A 17,807-nucleotide genomic window follows, 5' to 3' on the forward strand; every position below is an offset into this window, starting at 1 on the left:
TATGGGCCAGAAACATGCCATCTAAGAAATCAGCCACTCTCAAAATGTTTGCTAATTCATTTGATAATTCACTTCCATTGATGACGCTAGACGTCCAAGCCGTTCTAACTGGGAGGGTTGGCACTAATCACCCTTCTCCTTCAAAATGAATTGGACCTCCAGCACCATCAATGGCAGCCATGTTCAAAAGAAAATGAGCTTGAAACAGAAAGAAAAACATTCTCGTTGTTATGGTAAAGACTAATTTGCCGACGCTAAACTGCAAATTTGCGGTCGAACAAAAAGACATTTTACAAGCACGCAACATGAATGTTACAGTCGTGAGCTCACCGTCTTTTACACTCAAACTTTTACATGTTGGCCTTTTTCTCGCCCCCCCCTTCATGTAAACTGTATTTTTCACTTCTTTTTTTTAATGATGGTCTCCAGCAGCGCGGCGCCAAACGACGCAATGCCACGTTGCGCCGGTGTAAGTCTTCAACGTTTTCAGTGGTCGGTCTTGGCGCGAGGAGGACAAAAATTTTTAGCACATTGTGCAGCACGGGACCTACTTGGCACTATTTCACGCACATGTGAACGTGTTGGAAGGGGAGGTGAGGTCACGCGCCAGCACTCCCGCAGGGATGCATGTTAACTGCCATGCCCTTTACTGGTCCTACGGCGGGTCCCAGAGCTGCCATGCGTTGCAGGGTTCTGTGTTTTTTTTTTTTTTTTTTTTTTTTTGGGGGGGGGGGTGTTTTTTTTAATATATAAATATATATGTTACGTGGCTTTATTTGTTCCTGTGGGTCAAGGCAGTTTTGCTGCAAATTGGTTGGGGGAAAAAAGGTTACTTTTTAAATAGCCAGTATTATTCAGTATTATCTCAATTTTAACAATTTGGGTCAAGAGCCATGTGGATTGCAAACCAATTTGAGAAATATGAGACATTACATACATTGCATATAACTTTCAGTTTAAAAAATATTAGTAGAGGAGTGCAAAAATGAATACTTACTGCAACACACTTGGAACGATGGTTGTAATGTAGATCACTCTGCACAGGATGGCGGTATTGAACTTTTGTGGTTTAACTGTACTAAGTCGGACAGATCACTGATTTATATTTAAAAACATTTGCGTATATCAATAAAATATCATCTATGATCATCTCATCGCCTAACACGTTTCTCCCACTTGCAGTTTGTGTGCAGAATGACGTCTGTTCCTGACTCAAATATATATATCTTACGAGTCACCTACGAAAATCGGACACTAGCAAATCATGGTAATAGCATTAGTAGTAGTAGTAGAAGTAACAAAATGTCATGCTGTCCATGCATCTTGTTGCTTCAATGAAAGTGGCAAGTTGCACATGTGCAAAATGTTTGACGTCTAACAGGTGACATCTTGGACGGTGGTGTTGCGTTCACGTACCGTTTCCGAGTGGGGCCTTACTAGGTTCAAGTAGTGCAACAGCCCCACAAAACCATACGATAGACAATTGCATTTTTTTAAATGACATTTTATAGGCAATGGTTATATTTTGTGCTTCAACATGGTGTCCAGAGACATATATGTCCACGTTCACAGGGCGTTCCGTTGCCTCGTTCTAATGGTAGAGGCTTTAAAATCCGATTTAATGGAAAGGCACCAGAGCAGCGGAGGAAGGTGACGGCTCGTCAACATCCTGTCCCCGGAACCTGCGCTCTCGGCTCGGTCGCTGACCCAGATCGAAGCCGGTTCTCCTTTAGCCATCTGCGGCCTCTCCGCCAGGGGAGTAAAGTCGATTCTCCATCCACGCAGCTCGGCGCCGAGTGACACTCATGGGATTTATCTGAGGGGAAAAATCCAGATCTTCGTTATCCATCGGTGAGCGTTTCCGAGAGGGCCACCGTAGTGATGTCGGCGCCGGTGAACGGCTACTTCGGCTCCGGTCAAGCCCTGACTCCGAACGGCGGAGCTGTTCCCCCCCGTTTAAAGGGTAAGGAAGGCCGGATGATGCGATTAGCCAGCTCCCTGAGCTTTAGAATGCTTCTGCTAATATGACAGGCGCTTCTATTCCGCCGATCGTACTTCACGAATACATCCCTACTTCGATCATATGCCTGCCGTCGGAGATAACAAGCGCAGGAAGAATGTTTTCAATATAGGAAACATCCATCCACACTATTTGAATGTTAACCTGTCAAAAGATGCTGCTACTATTAGCCTAGCATCTATGGGCGAACTGATGATGCTTTCACATGTTTTATTGGACTATTTCTCTCGATTTGGCTAGATTTCGACACTGATGTCGCTATGAATGTGTAATAACGTCTTCATCTGATGACGCTTGTTTGGAGGCAAGACAAGCCAACACAAATCATCCTATTGAAGGGATCTGCTTTGATTTTCCATTTCTGATGAACTCAAAAAGGGTGTGATTAAGAGTCACATTATCCCGATGAGTTCATCCAAAAATGTCCATCCTGCGTTGAGACACGGAGAACATTTGACATCTATTCTAAGTGTTCCAAAAAAGTACAAAAGTATTCTTTCATTTTCAAAATAGAACATCAAATGTCAAAGTTTCATCAGAATATTAGGGCTCATTACTGTTGTTTATGGAAGAAAAAAATCCGGATCAGCTGTCCAATACAAAACCCCTGAGCAAATTTTCCCGAAAATGTCCAGATCCTAACTCAAACTGCAACTTGTAAATAAAAAAACCTGAACTGACATTGCTTTCCTTGCTAGGTCCAGTTGCACCGTACGCCGGCGTCACAGGGTACCCCACGACGTGTTACTACGAAAGGCCTCCGCGACAGAGCCACCCCGCCATCCCATCACACAAATCCCCCATTGCAAACAACTACTACGATAATCAGTGTCAGATAGCACCTTGGAGCTCAGCGCCCCCTCCTCGGACCCAGGCAGGCGCCGTCGCCCCCTCCTCGGCGCCGCCCCCCGGCACCCCGTATGCCCAATTCCAGCAAGAGCAGCGGCACCCGCCCTACGCCAACGCGGGATCTTATTACGGACCGTCTTTCTACCGCCCTCCTGCCGCTCCGTGCCACCAGCAGCAGCCCACTTTGTTGCCGGCGCCCCCTAGCGGCCCGGAGTGCCCCCTGTATCCCGTTGTGTCCTACCCGTCCCCGGCGGGGACCAGTCAGTACGGCACGCTGGTGTCCAGCCAGACGGCCGCCCTGCCCGGAACGGCAGTACCGGGTGTGCACTCTGGGTACACCTTGGCTCCGCCCACTCACCATCAAGGAAACACAGGCACGTGCCTTTTACTTTTATTTTTTTCAATGACAGCCTCACCACGTCAGAGCACATTTAAAGAGAAATGATTTAAAGTCGTTATTTTTTTTGTAATTTTCCCTTTTCTTTTCTCAGTGGAAAACCCAACACATCATGGCTCCGCCCCTCCTACCTCTCCACCCTACAACTACTACGGCAGCGGCGGCGTGAACGGAGAGAGAGCCCCCTCGGGAACGCACGCCCATTCTTCACCGGGCCATCGTCAAGGTATAGGACGTTTGTCCACTTGGACAAAGAGACGAGTTCAACTTACCTCCGACAGGCAAACGCTACGGCTCGGCCGCCAATAACTCCGCCCCCGGTCCTGACGCGGGCCCATCGTCGTCCAGCTCGGAGGAGGAGGATGAGGATGACGACGATGATGAGGAGGAGGAAGAGGATGAGGAAGCAGGTCTGACAACAAACAAAAGATTGGATTTAGGATCAAATAAGTTGACATTTGCAGTTGTAGCATCCTAACAATGAGATAAACAGGGGAGAAGGCTTTGGAGCGTCATTGAATTTGTTTCTTTTTCAGGCGGGGACACGTCGTCTTCCACGACCGGGAGCGCGTCTCCGCTGCCCAACAGTTACGATTCCCTGGAAGGAGGTCATTTTCCAGGTAACCGGGTTGCCGGCCTCCTGGCAAACGGCCGGCCTCTTTTTCTTCCTTTTGCCGTTGGCTAAGATCAATATAACGACGCAGAAGCGATGCGGCCTGCCACCCATGCGAGCGAGCGGGCGCCACCCCGCGGCTACCCCGGCTCACCGGCGGACCCGCCTTCTGGGGATGCACTGGGACCGGCGGGCTGCCAGCCCTACTCCCAGGTGGGGATCGCCGCCCTCCTCATGCCGTGACGATTGCCGCCCTGACATGCCTTTTTGTCTCCAGCCCTTCCCCAGTCTTTCCCAGCTGTCGGCGGCCCTGGGGGGCCTGAGCGGGGTGCCGGAGCTGGAGGTGGAAGCTCTCCGGCCCCTCGACCTGCTGCAGGAGAGGAACCTGCTCCCCCCGAGACCCCTGGCCCCGCCTGAACCCAACCTGAGTCAAGAACTGAAGAAAGTCAACTGCAGCCCACAGTACGTCAAGTGTTTTCAGCAATACCCGAAAAAAGAAAAACTAATTGGCCGCTCACATAAGTTTGGTGTTTGAACCAAACAGGACGTTCCGCTGCACCCTGACCAGCGTCCCCCAAACTCAGGCCCTGCTCAACAAAGCCAGACTGCCTCTGGGCCTTCTGCTTCACCCCTTCAGAGATCTGCAGGTGGGATCCCACGTCATTTCATTGAAACTAAAAAACAAGTAAATAATATATATTTTGTTTAAATTCAATTGAGAGCGGTTTCACGAGACCGCGATTTTTAGGAATAGGCTTTTGGTAAATGCCACCCAGTAAATTAGGTGTCCTGAACTGAATGTCTAATGAAAACGCCTCCTTAGCAACTGCCAGTCATCACGTCCAACACGATCGTCCGCTGTCGCCACTGCCGCACCTACATCAACCCCTTTGTGACCTTTCTGGACCAGCGGCGCTGGAAATGCAACCTGTGCTATCGCGTCAACGACGGTACGCCGACGCCGAGTGAGGAGTTTTCGACACACGCTGATATTTTCCTACATTTTTTTTTTACCAGTACCGGATGAATTCATGTACAACCCAGTGACCAGATCCTACGGTGAACCCCACAAGAGACCCGAGGTCCAGAATGCCACCGTGGAATTCATTGCCTCTTCAGATTACATGGTAAACCACGTTTACTTGCGTTGAGCGCTTCAGCCCATCAGATGGCAGTCTTGTATTCGTTTTTTCTATGACGCTCATTTTCCATTCAGAAATGGCAGTTTTTTTCCCCATAACTAGTGACTATGTCCTCATGATTTGCTCACAACTTTGCTTCAGCTTCGGCCCCCCCAGCCCGCCGTCTACCTCTTTGTGCTGGACGTTTCCCACAATGCCGTGGAGAGCGGCTACCTGAAATATTTCTGCCAGTCGCTCCTGGACAACTTGGATAAGTAAGCCAATGATGGGATATCAGTGCAAACTGGGGCAGTTGGGTGAATGGATTTGGACGTTCCCGTTCCTCAGGTTGCCCGGAGACTCGCGCACCAAGGTGGGATTTCTCACGTTCGACAGCCACGTCCATTTCTACAACCTCCAGGAGGGACTTTCCCGACCGCAAATGCTGGTGGTGACGGATATTGACGGTATTCATTTTCAAGCAAGCATTAATTTTAAGGAAGATTATTTTTAATGATGGATTAATTAATCATTGTTTGTTTTTTGCAATTCAATGACCACAGATATCTTCATACCATCTCACGATAGTCTGATGGTGAGCTGGAGGGACAGTAAAGAGGTGGGTTGTAGAATTTTCAATTATCGCGGATTAGCGCAATTGATTTACTGTATTTTTTTTTTTACATTTGGCTCCGATTCATTTTGCTCTTTCCCATTGCGATGCAGCTGATCAAGGACCTACTGGCTTCGCTTCCGTCCACGTTCAACCGGAGTAGCGAGACGCAGAGCGCCTTGGGCCCCGCCCTGCAAGCCGCCTTCAAGCTCATGTCGCCCAGCGGAGGGCGCGTCAGCGTCTTCCAGACGCAGCGGCCCACGCTGGGCGCCGGCTCGCTGCAGTGCAGGGAGGACCCCGAGCGGCACTCCGACGCCAAGGTAGGAAGCCTTTGCTAGGCGCTCGTCTTTGCTCCGCCTTTTCTGAAAGCGTCTTCTTCCCTTTCTTGGCATTTGAGCAGGGAGTTCAACATCTGGGCCCCGCCACGGACTTCTACAAGAAATTGGCCCTAGATTGCTCGGGGCAACAGATTGCCGTGGATCTTTTCCTTCTCAGCTCGCAGTACGCCGACCTGGCCTCGCTAGGTACGCTTCTCCACGTTGAAGACCAAGCGAGGTTTTTACGGCGGGTTTGGCTTTTTTTTCAGCGTGCATCTCCAAGTACTCGGCCGGCAGTATCTTCTACTACCCCAACTTTCACGGCGTGCGCAACCCGGCCCAGGTGGAAAAATTCCAGAAAGATCTGGAACGCTACTTTGCTCGCAAGCTGGGATTCGAGGCGGTCATGAGAATACGCTGCACCAAAGGTGACTTTGTCAAACGCGATGTTTGCCATTTCCCACTGACCATCTTCTTCTTTTTTTTTTTTTTTCTAGGTTTATCCATCCACACGTTCCACGGCAATTTCTTTGTGCGCTCTACTGACCTGCTGTCCCTGGCCAACGTCAACCCGGATTCGTCCTTCGCCGTCCAGATGTCCATCGACGACTCGTTGGCCGACTCGTCTCTGGCGTGCTTCCAGGCGGCGCTGCTCTACACGTCCAGTAAAGGTAGCACAAACAAAAAAATTGAGATTAGCTAGGACATAAAGTGTTTAATTGAAAATAAGTGGGTTTTCCCGGTGCTTTATAAACCATGTGGGCTGCCAGGCTTTTCTTACTCCCCTCTCCCCTGACTGACAAATGTTAATTGGTATTGCTAAAAGCAAGACATGCTAATAGTCAAACTGTTTTCTAACGGATGGCGGCGTGTCCTTGTTTGGGCGCAGGAAAGAGGCGCATCCGCGTGCACACGCTTTGTCTGCCCGTGGTCAGCCAGCTGAGCGACGTGTACGCCGGCGCCGACGTTCACGCCATCACTTGCTTGCTGGCCAACATGGGTAAGTGACTGACGTTGGCCGTCGCATGTTTTTATTTCATTAATTGGATTTTTTTGTTTTTTGTTGGCAAAAGCCATCGACCGGTCGATCCTATCCAGCCTATCGGACGCCAGGGACGCTCTGATCAACGCGGCGGTGGACTTTGTGAGCGCTTACAGGAGAAGCGCGTCCAACCCGCAGCATTCCGGTCCATTGGTTCCGGCTTCCATGCGCCTTTTTCTGCTCTACGTCCTGGCTCTGCTCAAACAAGTATGGCCAACGCCCGACCATGTGCGCTGGCGGCGCCGTTCTAAAGTGTGGCCTTTTCTCTTTCAGAAAGCGTTTTGCACGGAGACCAACACCCGTCTGGACGAGCGCGTTTACGCCATGTGCGAGTTCAAAACGCAGCCGCTGCAGCAGCTGATGCGGATGATTCATCCCGAGCTCTACCGCCTGGATGACATGTCGGACCAGGTCGGTGAAAGCCACCACCCCAAACTAAAGATTGTGAATTACCCCGTGTGATGGCTATGACGGTATCTACCTGCAGGGAGCGCTCCATCTCGACGACACGCTGGTGCCGCAACCTCCGCTCCTCCACTTGTCGGCAGAGCGCTTGAGTATGAACGGCGCCTTCTTAATGGACTGCGGCAACGTACGTCTTCCTCTCTTTCCTTTCCTGTTGACGCCGATCCATTGCCTCCAGTCCCAATTGGCTTGAACCTTTCTTCACATTGTGTCCTGTTTATGGAAAAAAGTGCAAATGTTAAAGGTGGCCTTTCAAAATGCTCACCAGAAATGGCTAAAATATGTCTACTACTTTCTAGTACAGTTTCACCCTGGCAGCCCGCCAGTCTTAAAAAGCACTAGGGGAAAGCCACAAGGCCTTTCTGGATCAGTTTTGAATCAAATTGATTGTTGTTTCTTGACATCCCACAGGTGTTTTACCTGTGGATTGGCAAACACTGCAACGAAATGTTCATCCGAGACGTCCTGGACTACCCCAACTTTGCCTCCATCCCGTCCAACATGGTGAGTTAAGAGTCACTTTGTATTTGTGGTTCCAAAAAAAAGAGCACGTGCAGCAAATCAGACCTGCTGTTGCTGTTTTGTTTTTGTTTTTTTTCTTTGGCCCCCACCTCTGGAAGGTTCTGGGTGACAGTTGCTGTCAGCATGTTTCTCGCAGAGCCACCACCTACATGCCAAACATTCCAAACGGCCTCTTTTTGCTGGGCGCCGCATTGTGCGCTCCAATGCGGTTGTAGTGCTTTTGTTGTTGTTGATTTTTTTCCTTTTTTTTCTGTGGTGGAAGGGTTGCATTCCTGAGCTGCCCACGCTGCTATCGGAGCGGGTGCGAGCCTTCCTGGACTGGCTACAGGACAACAGAGCTTTCCGCTCCATCCTGCACGTCATTAAGTAAGCACCAAATGGAGAAAAAAAATAGATGCTTGCTTAACACTTGGTCAACTTCTGACTTTGTTTCTTTGTGCTCAGGGACGAGGCCTCAAGCAATGGCGTTTTTTTCCAGCACTTGGTAGAAGACCGGTCCGAGGCGGGCTCCTCCTACCAGGACTTTTTGCGCCACATCCAGCAGCAAGTATCCTAGCGGCGATGGACCGCCATGAAAAATGACCAAGAGAAGAGTAGCCTGTCCTTTTAAATGGGAAAGACTCGAGCCGAGACGATTGTGGTGGTAGCGCCGTCCTGGGCTTTTCTTTTTCCTTCTTTTTGAAGATTTCCCTCCTCGAAAACACTGAATATGGGCAAGTGTGCATTTTTGGAGAGTGTTGAAGACTCCTGGTTGACCAATGGACTCAATGTTCCACCCTGTTTGTAACTACTGAAAAGAATCTTTTATGAGCGATAATTTATGAAGCATCTTATTCAATAAAAAAAGAAGAAAGCCAACCCTGTCCTGACTATTCAAATGAATGATGACTTTGGGAAAAAATAAAACACCTGATCCTTTTTTCATACAATTCTGATCCTCTCTTTGTGGAACAATTTCAAGTTGGCAGGGGGGGAAAAAGAGTCAAAAGTTTGGACACCCTTGCTTTGAGAGCTTCTGTTTTTAATTTTAAGGCACTAAAAATAGCCGCGTCCTCCATAAAGGCTTCCCAAAATAAAAAAGGGGAGCAGCTTTTTAAACATCTTTTGGGAGGTGAAGATAAGCCTTGTTTTGGCTCCCTAAAAGCATGTTTGCCCTCAAGATTGGAGCACAACATCATTGTCTCCTGGGTAATTAGGCCCGTGTTTCTGGTCGGCAGCGCCACTCATCGCCGCCGTTTGTTCAGCTTCCCGACGCCGCCGGCGTGGCCTCCCCTCCCCCACCGGCCTGGACTTTTTCTTCTCCCCAAAGCCACTTGACAGGGACGCGGCGCCGTGGCGGGGGACCTCAGAACCCCCGGCGGAGGCTTTTCCTTTCCTTGTCATCTGCCCGGCCGGGCTTCCAGCGGAACGCTTTTGCGCCGACTAAATCACGGGTTGAGGAGCCAGCGTGTCAAACTAAAAACAGCCTTTTAGCTTTGACTTTCTTTCAACTTGTTCTTCTTGGGTGAGAAAAGTGTCTGAAGACCCTCAGATCCAATCCCAAAATGCATAAAGGCAGCGAGCGGCCCGCTGGTAGAGTGGTCGACATAAGTTGAAGCTCTTTGACAAAAATAGGGGAAGGAATGTTGCCCATTGTGGGACGTGATGGGGGGGCCCCAGCAAGCAAAACATGCTGGAGTTTCCAAAAAAAAAAAAAAAAAGAAAAAACGTCCCCAAAAACAATGTGGTCACAATTTCCAACCTCTCCAAACAAGTGTTGGAACTTGGCTGACACAAGTTACCTAGCTCCACATTGTTTTTCTTTTTTTTTCTTGATGTTTTGCAAAGGCCAGCTTCCCACATAGAACTTTTTTTTTTGTTTCCACGTACTTTTTTGGGAGTGCCGAACTGACTTTGAGCCTTGACCAATTCACGCTGTTCCAAATTCAAAACATTAAAAAAGAGGAAGAATGTCCCGAAAACTACACGGAATCATTTGTTCATTCGCTTCTTCCTTCTGAAATGCCTCAAAATGACTAAAAAAGTGACATTTTGAGTCCGGTTAAATAAGTTAGTTGAATGCAGATTCAGTTAGTGGCTTTAAGTGAGTCTAGAAAATAAATACTACACCCAAAATTTTACAGGTTGTAAAAACGGACTACAAAAAGACGTCCACGGGCCTTTAATTCCCGTATGCCTTTTAACACGGAGGGAGCGAACCAGGGAGAGGGAGTGGGAGGGTGGGCCACCTGGAACGGAGTCAAGGGAGGACCGCTATTCGCCGATTATGTAATGTCCGTGCGGCGCACTCCTCGGAACATAATGCGTCACCGGGGCGAGTGGGTGAGGAGCGAGGGGGGAGGAGGCTTCCCCAATTTCCCACATAAGGCCCAGCGCTCATTTCAGATTCTTTAGGGAATCCTTCTCCAATGAGCACAGCCACTGTTTGAGGAAGCCTTTCCCTTTTGGCTATGGCACAATGGCACTTTGTGATAAATTGATGGCAACGGACTACGTAGTAATTAGCTAGCGTAGGTTCTACCATCGAGCCCAAAGCCAGTCGCCCAATAGTCCGTGGCCTGGTGGGCCCCGGTGTTAATGTGAGCGTGGCTGCTTGGAACGGGAGATGTTATAAGTGAAGTGAAGGAGTTGGAATGCGCAACTGGGAAGGTTGAACGCACGCTGGGTTTGTCAGGAGCCACGATGCGCCGCACTCGGCTTATCTCGACAGCTCCACTGACATAAGCCTTTGCCTCCAGCCACATTTTTCGACAAAGGAAGCCAAAGTGCGAGAAAAGGGGCCTCTTTTAAGGTGTGGAGAAAAATACAGCACTTTAGGGGAACATTATAGAAAAAAAGTAGAAGGTTTCATTTAAAAAAAAGGGGAGATGTTGTATGTTGTTGTTTTTCTAGATGAAGCATGCAACGTTTGTTGTTCTCTCGCAGCCAAAAATGAAAGAGGATGTTTGTTTTCCCACAATCCTTAGGGGAACATATAGTAATATGTAAAACGACATGGCCCGTCTTGTTGTTTTAACCAAATGAAGCGACAGCAAGGAGCAGGAAGTAAAGGGTCGCAACCTGACAGACTATTTTTACTGCTGTCATGCGCACGTCCGATTGTCAACGCGCTCTTTTGTCTTTGGCTATTTCCAGTTCGTCAACAACACCGACCGGTCGACGATAACCTAATCTCAATGCTAAACTATTTTCCAATTTTGTTCGATTCCCACTCATTTTTTTTACCACTTCAATGAAATTGCATTTTCTCAGTTGTTGGCATTGATGGATTCAAGTATTTTGACCAATCCCTGCTCTTTCTTCCAATTCTTTTTGAGTATCATTTTAGCTCTTTGAGTTGAGAACACAAATAATGAAATATCAATATTGCCTGTGATGTCGTTTTTTTCTGTCCCAAGTGGCATCTTCTTATCAGCACCTGTATCTTGCGTCGCCGTGGTGACCAGCGGTTTGTTTGACGAGCGCGTGAGCCATAATAAGACAACTATTTACTTTTACAGCTTATGTCAATAAACTAGGTGTCGTCATAGTAGCATGCCAAAAAAACTGGACTTAGTCATGTTTCATTTCAATACAGTCATAATAATGCCATTGACGGATCACTACTTTTAACACCGTAAATGAATCCAAGAGATCAATCGACGTTTTTGCGCCTAATGAGCCGAGGCTGGAGTCAAACTTATTGTTTTTAAATAAAATAGGACTCGACAGTCCTTGGCAGTGACGTGACGAGCCTCCAAGCTGTCACCGAAGCGGCGACATGGACGAGCGAGTGCCGCGCCCACCTCGGAGCTCCGCCTCCGCCGGAGGAGTGCTCCGACCTGCCTGCCCGGCCGGACTCGGCGCACGCCGGCCGAGAGCGCTCACTTTCCGGCGAGGACTGCTCCGAGAGCACGGCGCCGTGTGCAGGCTTGCGAACGGCTTTTCCTGACGTTTTTTCTTTTTGTTTTCTCGCTCTTTTTTGGCGTTGGCGTGATCAGCCCAAGTGATGGAGTGCATCAAGTTGACCGAGCAACAGGCCAAAGTTTTGGAGGAAAGTTATAAAAAGCATCGGCGTCCCGACCCGTGGACGCTGACGCTCATTGCTGCGGAGACTGGACTCTCTGAGGGGGCGACGGAGGTAAGTTTGTCCGTTTGTCCTTATGCCATCGCGCGTCCATACAAAATTTGGGGGGATGTTTTTGCTTTCAAACACCCACCGTCTCTGTGAGGATAAGCACTTTGGATAAAGGATGATTCGTAGAATTCTAGACATTTGACCATTGAAATACATTCTAATATTATTTTGGGCACATCTCAATGTTTATAGGACATATTTTAAAATATCTTATTTCATTATGGACTATAATTGCTTTATTTTATAATTATTATTTTTTTGGTGGGGGTATTAGTACTTCACTCTTGCAGTATTTCAGTATGTAATGGGTTATTGTTTTATCTGGATTGGACGTCTATCGCCGTCAAGATTAGTTTATTGGAGCCTGGGGAGATGGCGACTCTGTACATAAAACGGGAATATGGACATAAAAAACAAAATTGTGCTGATAGGACAACAAATATTGTTTTCCTCTAGCAGAACTCAACAAACCAGTCGGTCTGGTCGGACAGCGTGGAATGTTCATTCAGGTTTTTACGAATGCTTCTATTCATTGTACGACTTTTCTAATGTCGCGTTCGCTCCGCAGCAATGGTTCAAGCAGCGCAACGCCAAGTGGCGCCAGGACGAGGGGCTTCCGGCCGAGCTGGGTTCCGTCCTGGACTGAGGCCGGCCTGAATCCGGACCAAACCCCCCTCCCTCCATTTCCAGGCCCCCCACCGACTTCCTCCCCATGTTCTCTTTGGCCAATGAAGAAGCTATTGTCCCAATGTGAAGGTGCTTGTGTGCTGTCGACTATATTAGCCGCGTCTATAGATGATTGTTAATAAATTAAGAGCTCAGCTATGAAAAGCTGTTTTCTGTCTTTCCTTTTAGATGCTTTCGCTGCCACTGAGTGGCATTACAAGAATTAGAGGGGCTCTAAAAATGACTTCCCTACACTAACTCGACTTTATAAACGAGTGCAGTTGACGGCGATAGACGTCCGAGGGGTAAATTGGCGATCGGGGCGGCGGGACAAACGAGCAACAGGTGATGTTGTTCTATTGTGCGACCGTCTGTAAAAGGGATGTGACCTCATGGTCGTTCGCTAGCAGCGGCCCGTTGACGATAAACAAAGTGCACAACAATGAGTCTCGGCAGCTGCTTTTCCGACTCGGACGCCATTGGGGCATTGAGCAAACGGTCATTTCGACATCTATGACGCAGCGGGAAAGAAATGAAAAATAATCCCCCAAAAAATAATAATAAAAACATTTGGAAGTAAGCTGTTTATGTGATGTCAAGTTTCACCTCAAATACATATCAAATATTACTAGACAGAAAATTCTGACTATAAAATTTGAGAATTCAAATTCGGATCTTCTGTTTAACAAGGAATTATTTCAATATAATAAATAGTAACTTTTTTTCAACCCGCATTCAGCTGCTTTGTCTTGTTGAAGAACGTGACAATGCTTGCAAAATGTCCACAGCATGTCCTGAGGTTCCAGGAAACAAAAAATGCAAACGGGGATGCAAAGGGGGCCTTGTTTTTGTTTGTTGCTACGAGGACGGGCCAGACTTGGCAGGAATTTGTCAGCTATGTGCCGCTGTTTTTATTGACACCCTTAACTTCTTATAGAGTGACCTAACCTTGATGTATAACTTTATTAATAAATGATAATAAAAATAAACCCCCAGGACTTCTCTCTCATTTCTTAACGCCATTAAAAAGTTTCTAGTTAAATTCAAATTGGTTTTCCTTTACAAGTCTGTATATTGAATTCTAGAGCCGCCCTGTGGTAACAAAGTGTAATGACTCAAATTGACAAAAACAGTCTTTGGGCTGAAAGTAACCCAAAATATATTCCTCTGAAAAATGTTATTTAGTTGCTAGAAAAATATATCATCTTATTAAGAAAGAAGGGAACCATATGAGGAAATAACACCTACATCAAATGCTTAAGGGTACAAAAACGCTGTAATTCTGCCAGGCAAAAAAATGTTTCGAGTTTTTTTTTTGTGCAATATAAGCCCTTTTTCTATGTATTGACCCCTTCTGAATATGAAATAATCTAATGACTATTAATTTGCAAATGCCGTGTGAAATTCTCCAATTTCAGAATTGCTGGTCTAAACGTTGTCAACTCCAAAACGAGCCCATTGCTGTAAAATGACAATCGAAGCAACTGTCGCCAGTAAAATAGATGGCATTATTCTAAAAGTCAAACAGAAACAAAAACACACATTTTGGTTGAATTTTAACACTCGCTCGAGTCTACCTGAGTGAAAGGGTCGCCAAACGAAGCCGAAAGACGTAAAGAAAAGTTACCGGCGTTCACTTGGCTCCGGCCATCTCGGCGATGAGCTCTCGGGCATCCAGCACGCCGGCGCTGACTTGCTCTTGGCCCTTCTTGACCCACGTCCCGATGAGCAACAGCTTCCGGGTGCCCAGTTCGGAAAGCGCCAGTGCGTCTTCCAGGTCGGTGATGCCGCAGGCACCCTCGAGGTCCTGCAAGATCAAAATAATATTAATATTAAATCAATAATAATAATAGTCGAATATATATTACTGTCCGTTGGATCTAGCTACATCAGAAAAACAAAATGTGACTCATTTGGTACAAAACATCCAGGGGTGAAGAATCCACAAGCCTATTTATAGCATTTCTACCATTCCTCACCTGCTTGTTGGCCAGTACCATCAAAGGCAGATGGGGGTGAGAGGACAGCACCGAGTGCAGATGCGCTTTGGCTTCGGGGAAAAGCTGCGGCGCCGCAGAGTCCACCACGAAGACCAGCAGCAGAGCCTTGGGAATGTACTTAGACCAGTAAGGCCTCAGTGCCGCGCTGCCGCCGACTGTGGGGAAACGGGTGGGCGTTTAAAAAGTGGGCGCCGCCTGAGTGGGGCGCTCGGGTCACGCTTACTCTCCAGGAACTCCAGGCGCAGGCCTTCTCTGTTCACGGAGACGGCGTTGAAGCCCGCCGTGGGCTCCGCGTCGGTCTCCGGGCTGCCGATGGCCATGGAGTACAGCAGACTGGACTTGCCGGCTCCCTCCAGGCCCAGAACCAGCACTTGACTCCCCAACTTCTGCACACACAGTGTCGAAATGGAATTCGTCGGACTATTCGCTGTACGGTACAGAAATATGATCCGTGGCAAGAGTATTGATCAAATTATGTTTTCCTTCTGCGAGTCCAAGCAAAAGTTTTTGATTTGAATTGAAGTAGGTTTAAGCCATTGTTTTACTGGTTAGAAGCGGCGTCTCTCTCATTAAACTACCACCACCACACAACCAGTGTTTCGTTATTAGCGACTGCCAAAAACAGGTGGCTCAAACTAAGTCTCCTTGTCAGCCAAAGTGCTTGGAAAGTGTCACAAGAAACTTTATCATAAAAACGGTAGCATCGTTGAGGGTAACCATGATAAATAACAACGATTGCCTCTCTGCTTCTTTGAAACAGGAGCGAGGCGTCCACCAAAGTGTGGCCGCCGGTAACCACGCTTACCTCGGATACTTTGTGCTCCGTGACGCTGGCGCAAAGCGGCTCAAGGCGGTCAACCGCGACATTTTGCTCGCCCCCATCACCGCTGTCTTCTTTCTCCGTCTTTTCTTTTCCGGGCGTTTGACTTTCGTGGCCATCGCTATCTTCTGGGCAACTTTTACCGACCTCTCGAGAGAAGAACGATGTGTAGTTCCAGGCGACATAGGCTAGTCCCCCGGCCAAAGCCGCGAAGAATCCGAGAAAACCAGCTTCCTTCAATCCCATCGTGCAGCAACAACACACGATCTGGATGGTCAATAAACGACTGGACCTTTTAATAAACACTCTCGGTTTACTTTAAATGAACAAACTCGTCTCGCTTTCCTCCATCAACAAGTGGATTACTAGACCGGAAACGTGAAAGGAACTTCACCGTTTTTCCGGTCTGGAACAGTTTGTTGATGTCATATCCAGGCCTTGCCGCCGGGGGCAGCAAATGACACAGACTTGAATGCGGGATTTGAAATGAAAATAGTTTTAATTCAAAAGCAATATACTTCACAAGACATTAACTGAACAATTGAAGTGGAATCCATTTTCAAAGATGAAGAAATTGTTTAATTGAACAAACAAAACATACTCTACATTTGTAGCAACGACATTGAATAAAGAAATGACCAATATATTAACAATTTCATGAACAAAAACTATACAACAAGAGCCGAGTGCTTGTGGGCTTTCTATTGCTTGTCGCGCAAAACAGATTTCCTTCGTCGCAACCGTTCCTTGTCGGTGGCGCTCAGGATCCCCGCCGCCTGTCGGGTTGATTTCTCCGGGTTCTTCCCGAGAGCGTTCCAGGTGCGGGCTCTCAGCGACAGGGGCCTCTCCGCCTTGGTGGGTTCCCAACCGGAGGACTCCGCCTGCACTTCCTGGCAGGGGTCCGGAGACTTGGCCCCCACCGGCCCATAGCTCCTCTTTTTGATGGAGGCCAGCAGAGCGGCCCGACCACGACAAGCCTCCTCTTCGGTGGGCTCGTCCTCTTTCTCGTCGGTGTCGTCGGCTCCGTTGAACGTCTTCCGCTGCCACGTGAGGAACGCGTTCAAAGGGGTTTTCAGGCGAGAGTCAAAATCGGCATGAGTCATGCCGGCCTGGAGACGGACCTATGTTGGGACAGCAGAATTCATATATTATGGGGTGAAATAAAACTATGAAACATGCATATTATGGCTGCAAGAGACACCAATGGGTTAAGTCATCTAAGATAGGGATGTGTCAGATGGGATAACATTTTTAATCATTCATTATAAAATATTGGGATTTGACTCATGGCAAAACTAAATTATTCATGAATGGACGACCACGATGTTGGTTTGGGGTGGTCATCCATTCCTTGAATTCAAAAAGTTGCCATCCAGTTTTTTATTTTTGGTTTTTGTTTTGTTTTTTGATACAGACCTCGACCAATTCGTTCTTCATCTTGTGGTAGTGGTTGTGGATGTTGGCGATCTCCTCCAAGTAGTCATCGGAGAGCAGCTCCTTCGCCGCGGTGGCTCTGGCCAACATCCCGGCACACACCTTCTGTCCCTTGGTCCTCTTGGATCGCTGGAAGGCGAGCGAATGCGGCATGGCCGTGTATTCGAAGGCTCGAGCGCACACCAGCTTCCGATAGACGTAAAGCGCGTCCAGGTGGCCGTTGGCGATTGAGTCGCGCAAGAAGTGCTGCACGTCGTCCCAGTCGCGGAGTGCCAGGCGGAGCCGCAGCGGAGGCACGGCGCGCTGCGTGTAGTAGACGGCGTACATCAAGTACAGTCCGCCTACCCGCACCTGGTAGCAGTAAGGGGGTAGGAAGTACTTGACGGCGGTGGCCATGGCCACCCGGCAGAATTTCTTCTCCTCGCTCATGCTCGGGATGGTCGAGAAGATCTCGTGGAATCGGACTTCTCTCCACAGGGCTGCGAAACGCTCCACTCGGATGGAGTCGCCCTGCTGGAAGCGGCCGAGGAGAGCCTCGGCGTCCTCGGTCAGAGGATCGTAGAATGGCGCGGTGTACGAGGGGGTGGTTTTAGGCATCTCCGGACTCCGGCTCAACGTGGCTTGGATGGCAGTTAACGAGGCAGGTGACGCCAAGGAGCATTTAAGTCGTCGGCCACGGATGTGGGCGTGGCCCAATTACTTTTTGTTTTGTCTTTTAAGGACATCCGAAGTATAAGAAATTCACGATTAGCACACTTGAAGATGTAGTGCAGCTTTACTTCATTTGGCAATCATTCATACTCAGTGCAAA

At 48.3% G+C, this 17,807-nt stretch overlaps 4 protein-coding genes and 1 long non-coding RNA gene across 6 annotated transcripts; 3 read left to right on the top strand and 2 right to left on the bottom strand.

Annotated features, from left to right (window-relative positions):
- Positions 1-1,592: 1,592 nt before the first annotated feature.
- On the top strand, positions 1,593-8,888 carry sec24b (SEC24 homolog B, COPII coat complex component). The gene is made up of 24 exons (XM_077733369.1): positions 1,593-1,963; positions 2,719-3,243; positions 3,361-3,492; positions 3,548-3,676; positions 3,803-3,886; positions 3,971-4,092; positions 4,157-4,341; positions 4,424-4,526; positions 4,703-4,829; positions 4,897-5,006; positions 5,163-5,275; positions 5,349-5,467; positions 5,564-5,619; positions 5,727-5,933; positions 6,014-6,137; positions 6,200-6,358; positions 6,428-6,601; positions 6,820-6,930; positions 7,004-7,179; positions 7,246-7,383; positions 7,460-7,564; positions 7,849-7,941; positions 8,222-8,325; positions 8,404-8,888. The coding sequence occupies exons 1-24, from the start codon at positions 1,882-1,884 to the stop codon at positions 8,513-8,515; spliced, it is 3,390 nt and encodes a 1,129-aa protein (XP_077589495.1). The 5' UTR covers positions 1,593-1,881; the 3' UTR covers positions 8,516-8,888.
- A 2,898-nt stretch (positions 8,889-11,786) lies between these two features.
- On the top strand, positions 11,787-12,907 carry hopx (HOP homeobox). Its single transcript, XM_077732225.1, has 2 exons — positions 11,787-12,079; positions 12,645-12,907. Exons 1-2 carry the CDS (start codon positions 11,948-11,950, stop codon positions 12,720-12,722), a joined length of 210 nt encoding a protein of 69 aa, XP_077588351.1. The 5' UTR covers positions 11,787-11,947; the 3' UTR covers positions 12,723-12,907.
- A 404-nt stretch (positions 12,908-13,311) lies between these two features.
- Positions 13,312-15,965, bottom strand: arl9 (ADP-ribosylation factor-like 9). 2 transcript variants are annotated; one of them, XM_077732220.1, is made up of 5 exons: positions 15,548-15,965; positions 14,966-15,128; positions 14,722-14,897; positions 14,370-14,549; positions 13,312-14,255 (listed from the first exon to the last, which is right to left on the bottom strand). In XM_077732220.1, exons 1-4 carry the CDS (start codon positions 15,806-15,808, stop codon positions 14,376-14,378), a joined length of 774 nt encoding a protein of 257 aa, XP_077588346.1. In that variant the 5' UTR covers positions 15,809-15,965; the 3' UTR covers positions 13,312-14,255; positions 14,370-14,375. The 2 variants fall into 2 exon arrangements, with proteins under 2 accessions (XP_077588346.1, XP_077588345.1); XM_077732219.1 differs by having other exon boundaries at positions 13,312-14,549; positions 15,548-15,964.
- Positions 14,944-15,762, top strand: LOC144207036 (uncharacterized). Its single transcript, XR_013328548.1, has 2 exons — positions 14,944-15,171; positions 15,503-15,762. It is a non-coding gene; the product is annotated as an uncharacterized LOC144207036 (long non-coding RNA).
- A 77-nt stretch (positions 15,966-16,042) lies between the features above and the next one.
- On the bottom strand, positions 16,043-17,655 carry LOC144207032 (snRNA-activating protein complex subunit 1-like). The gene is made up of 2 exons (XM_077732218.1): positions 16,979-17,655; positions 16,043-16,683 (listed from the first exon to the last, which is right to left on the bottom strand). The coding sequence occupies exons 1-2, from the start codon at positions 17,591-17,593 to the stop codon at positions 16,264-16,266; spliced, it is 1,035 nt and encodes a 344-aa protein (XP_077588344.1). The 5' UTR covers positions 17,594-17,655; the 3' UTR covers positions 16,043-16,263.
- Between the last annotated feature and the right edge of the window lie 152 nt (positions 17,656-17,807).

Source organism: Stigmatopora nigra, chromosome 14 (assembly GCF_051989575.1).
Source record: "Stigmatopora nigra isolate UIUO_SnigA chromosome 14, RoL_Snig_1.1, whole genome shotgun sequence".
In the NCBI taxonomy this organism is placed as follows: Eukaryota; Metazoa; Chordata; class Actinopteri; order Syngnathiformes; family Syngnathidae; genus Stigmatopora; species Stigmatopora nigra.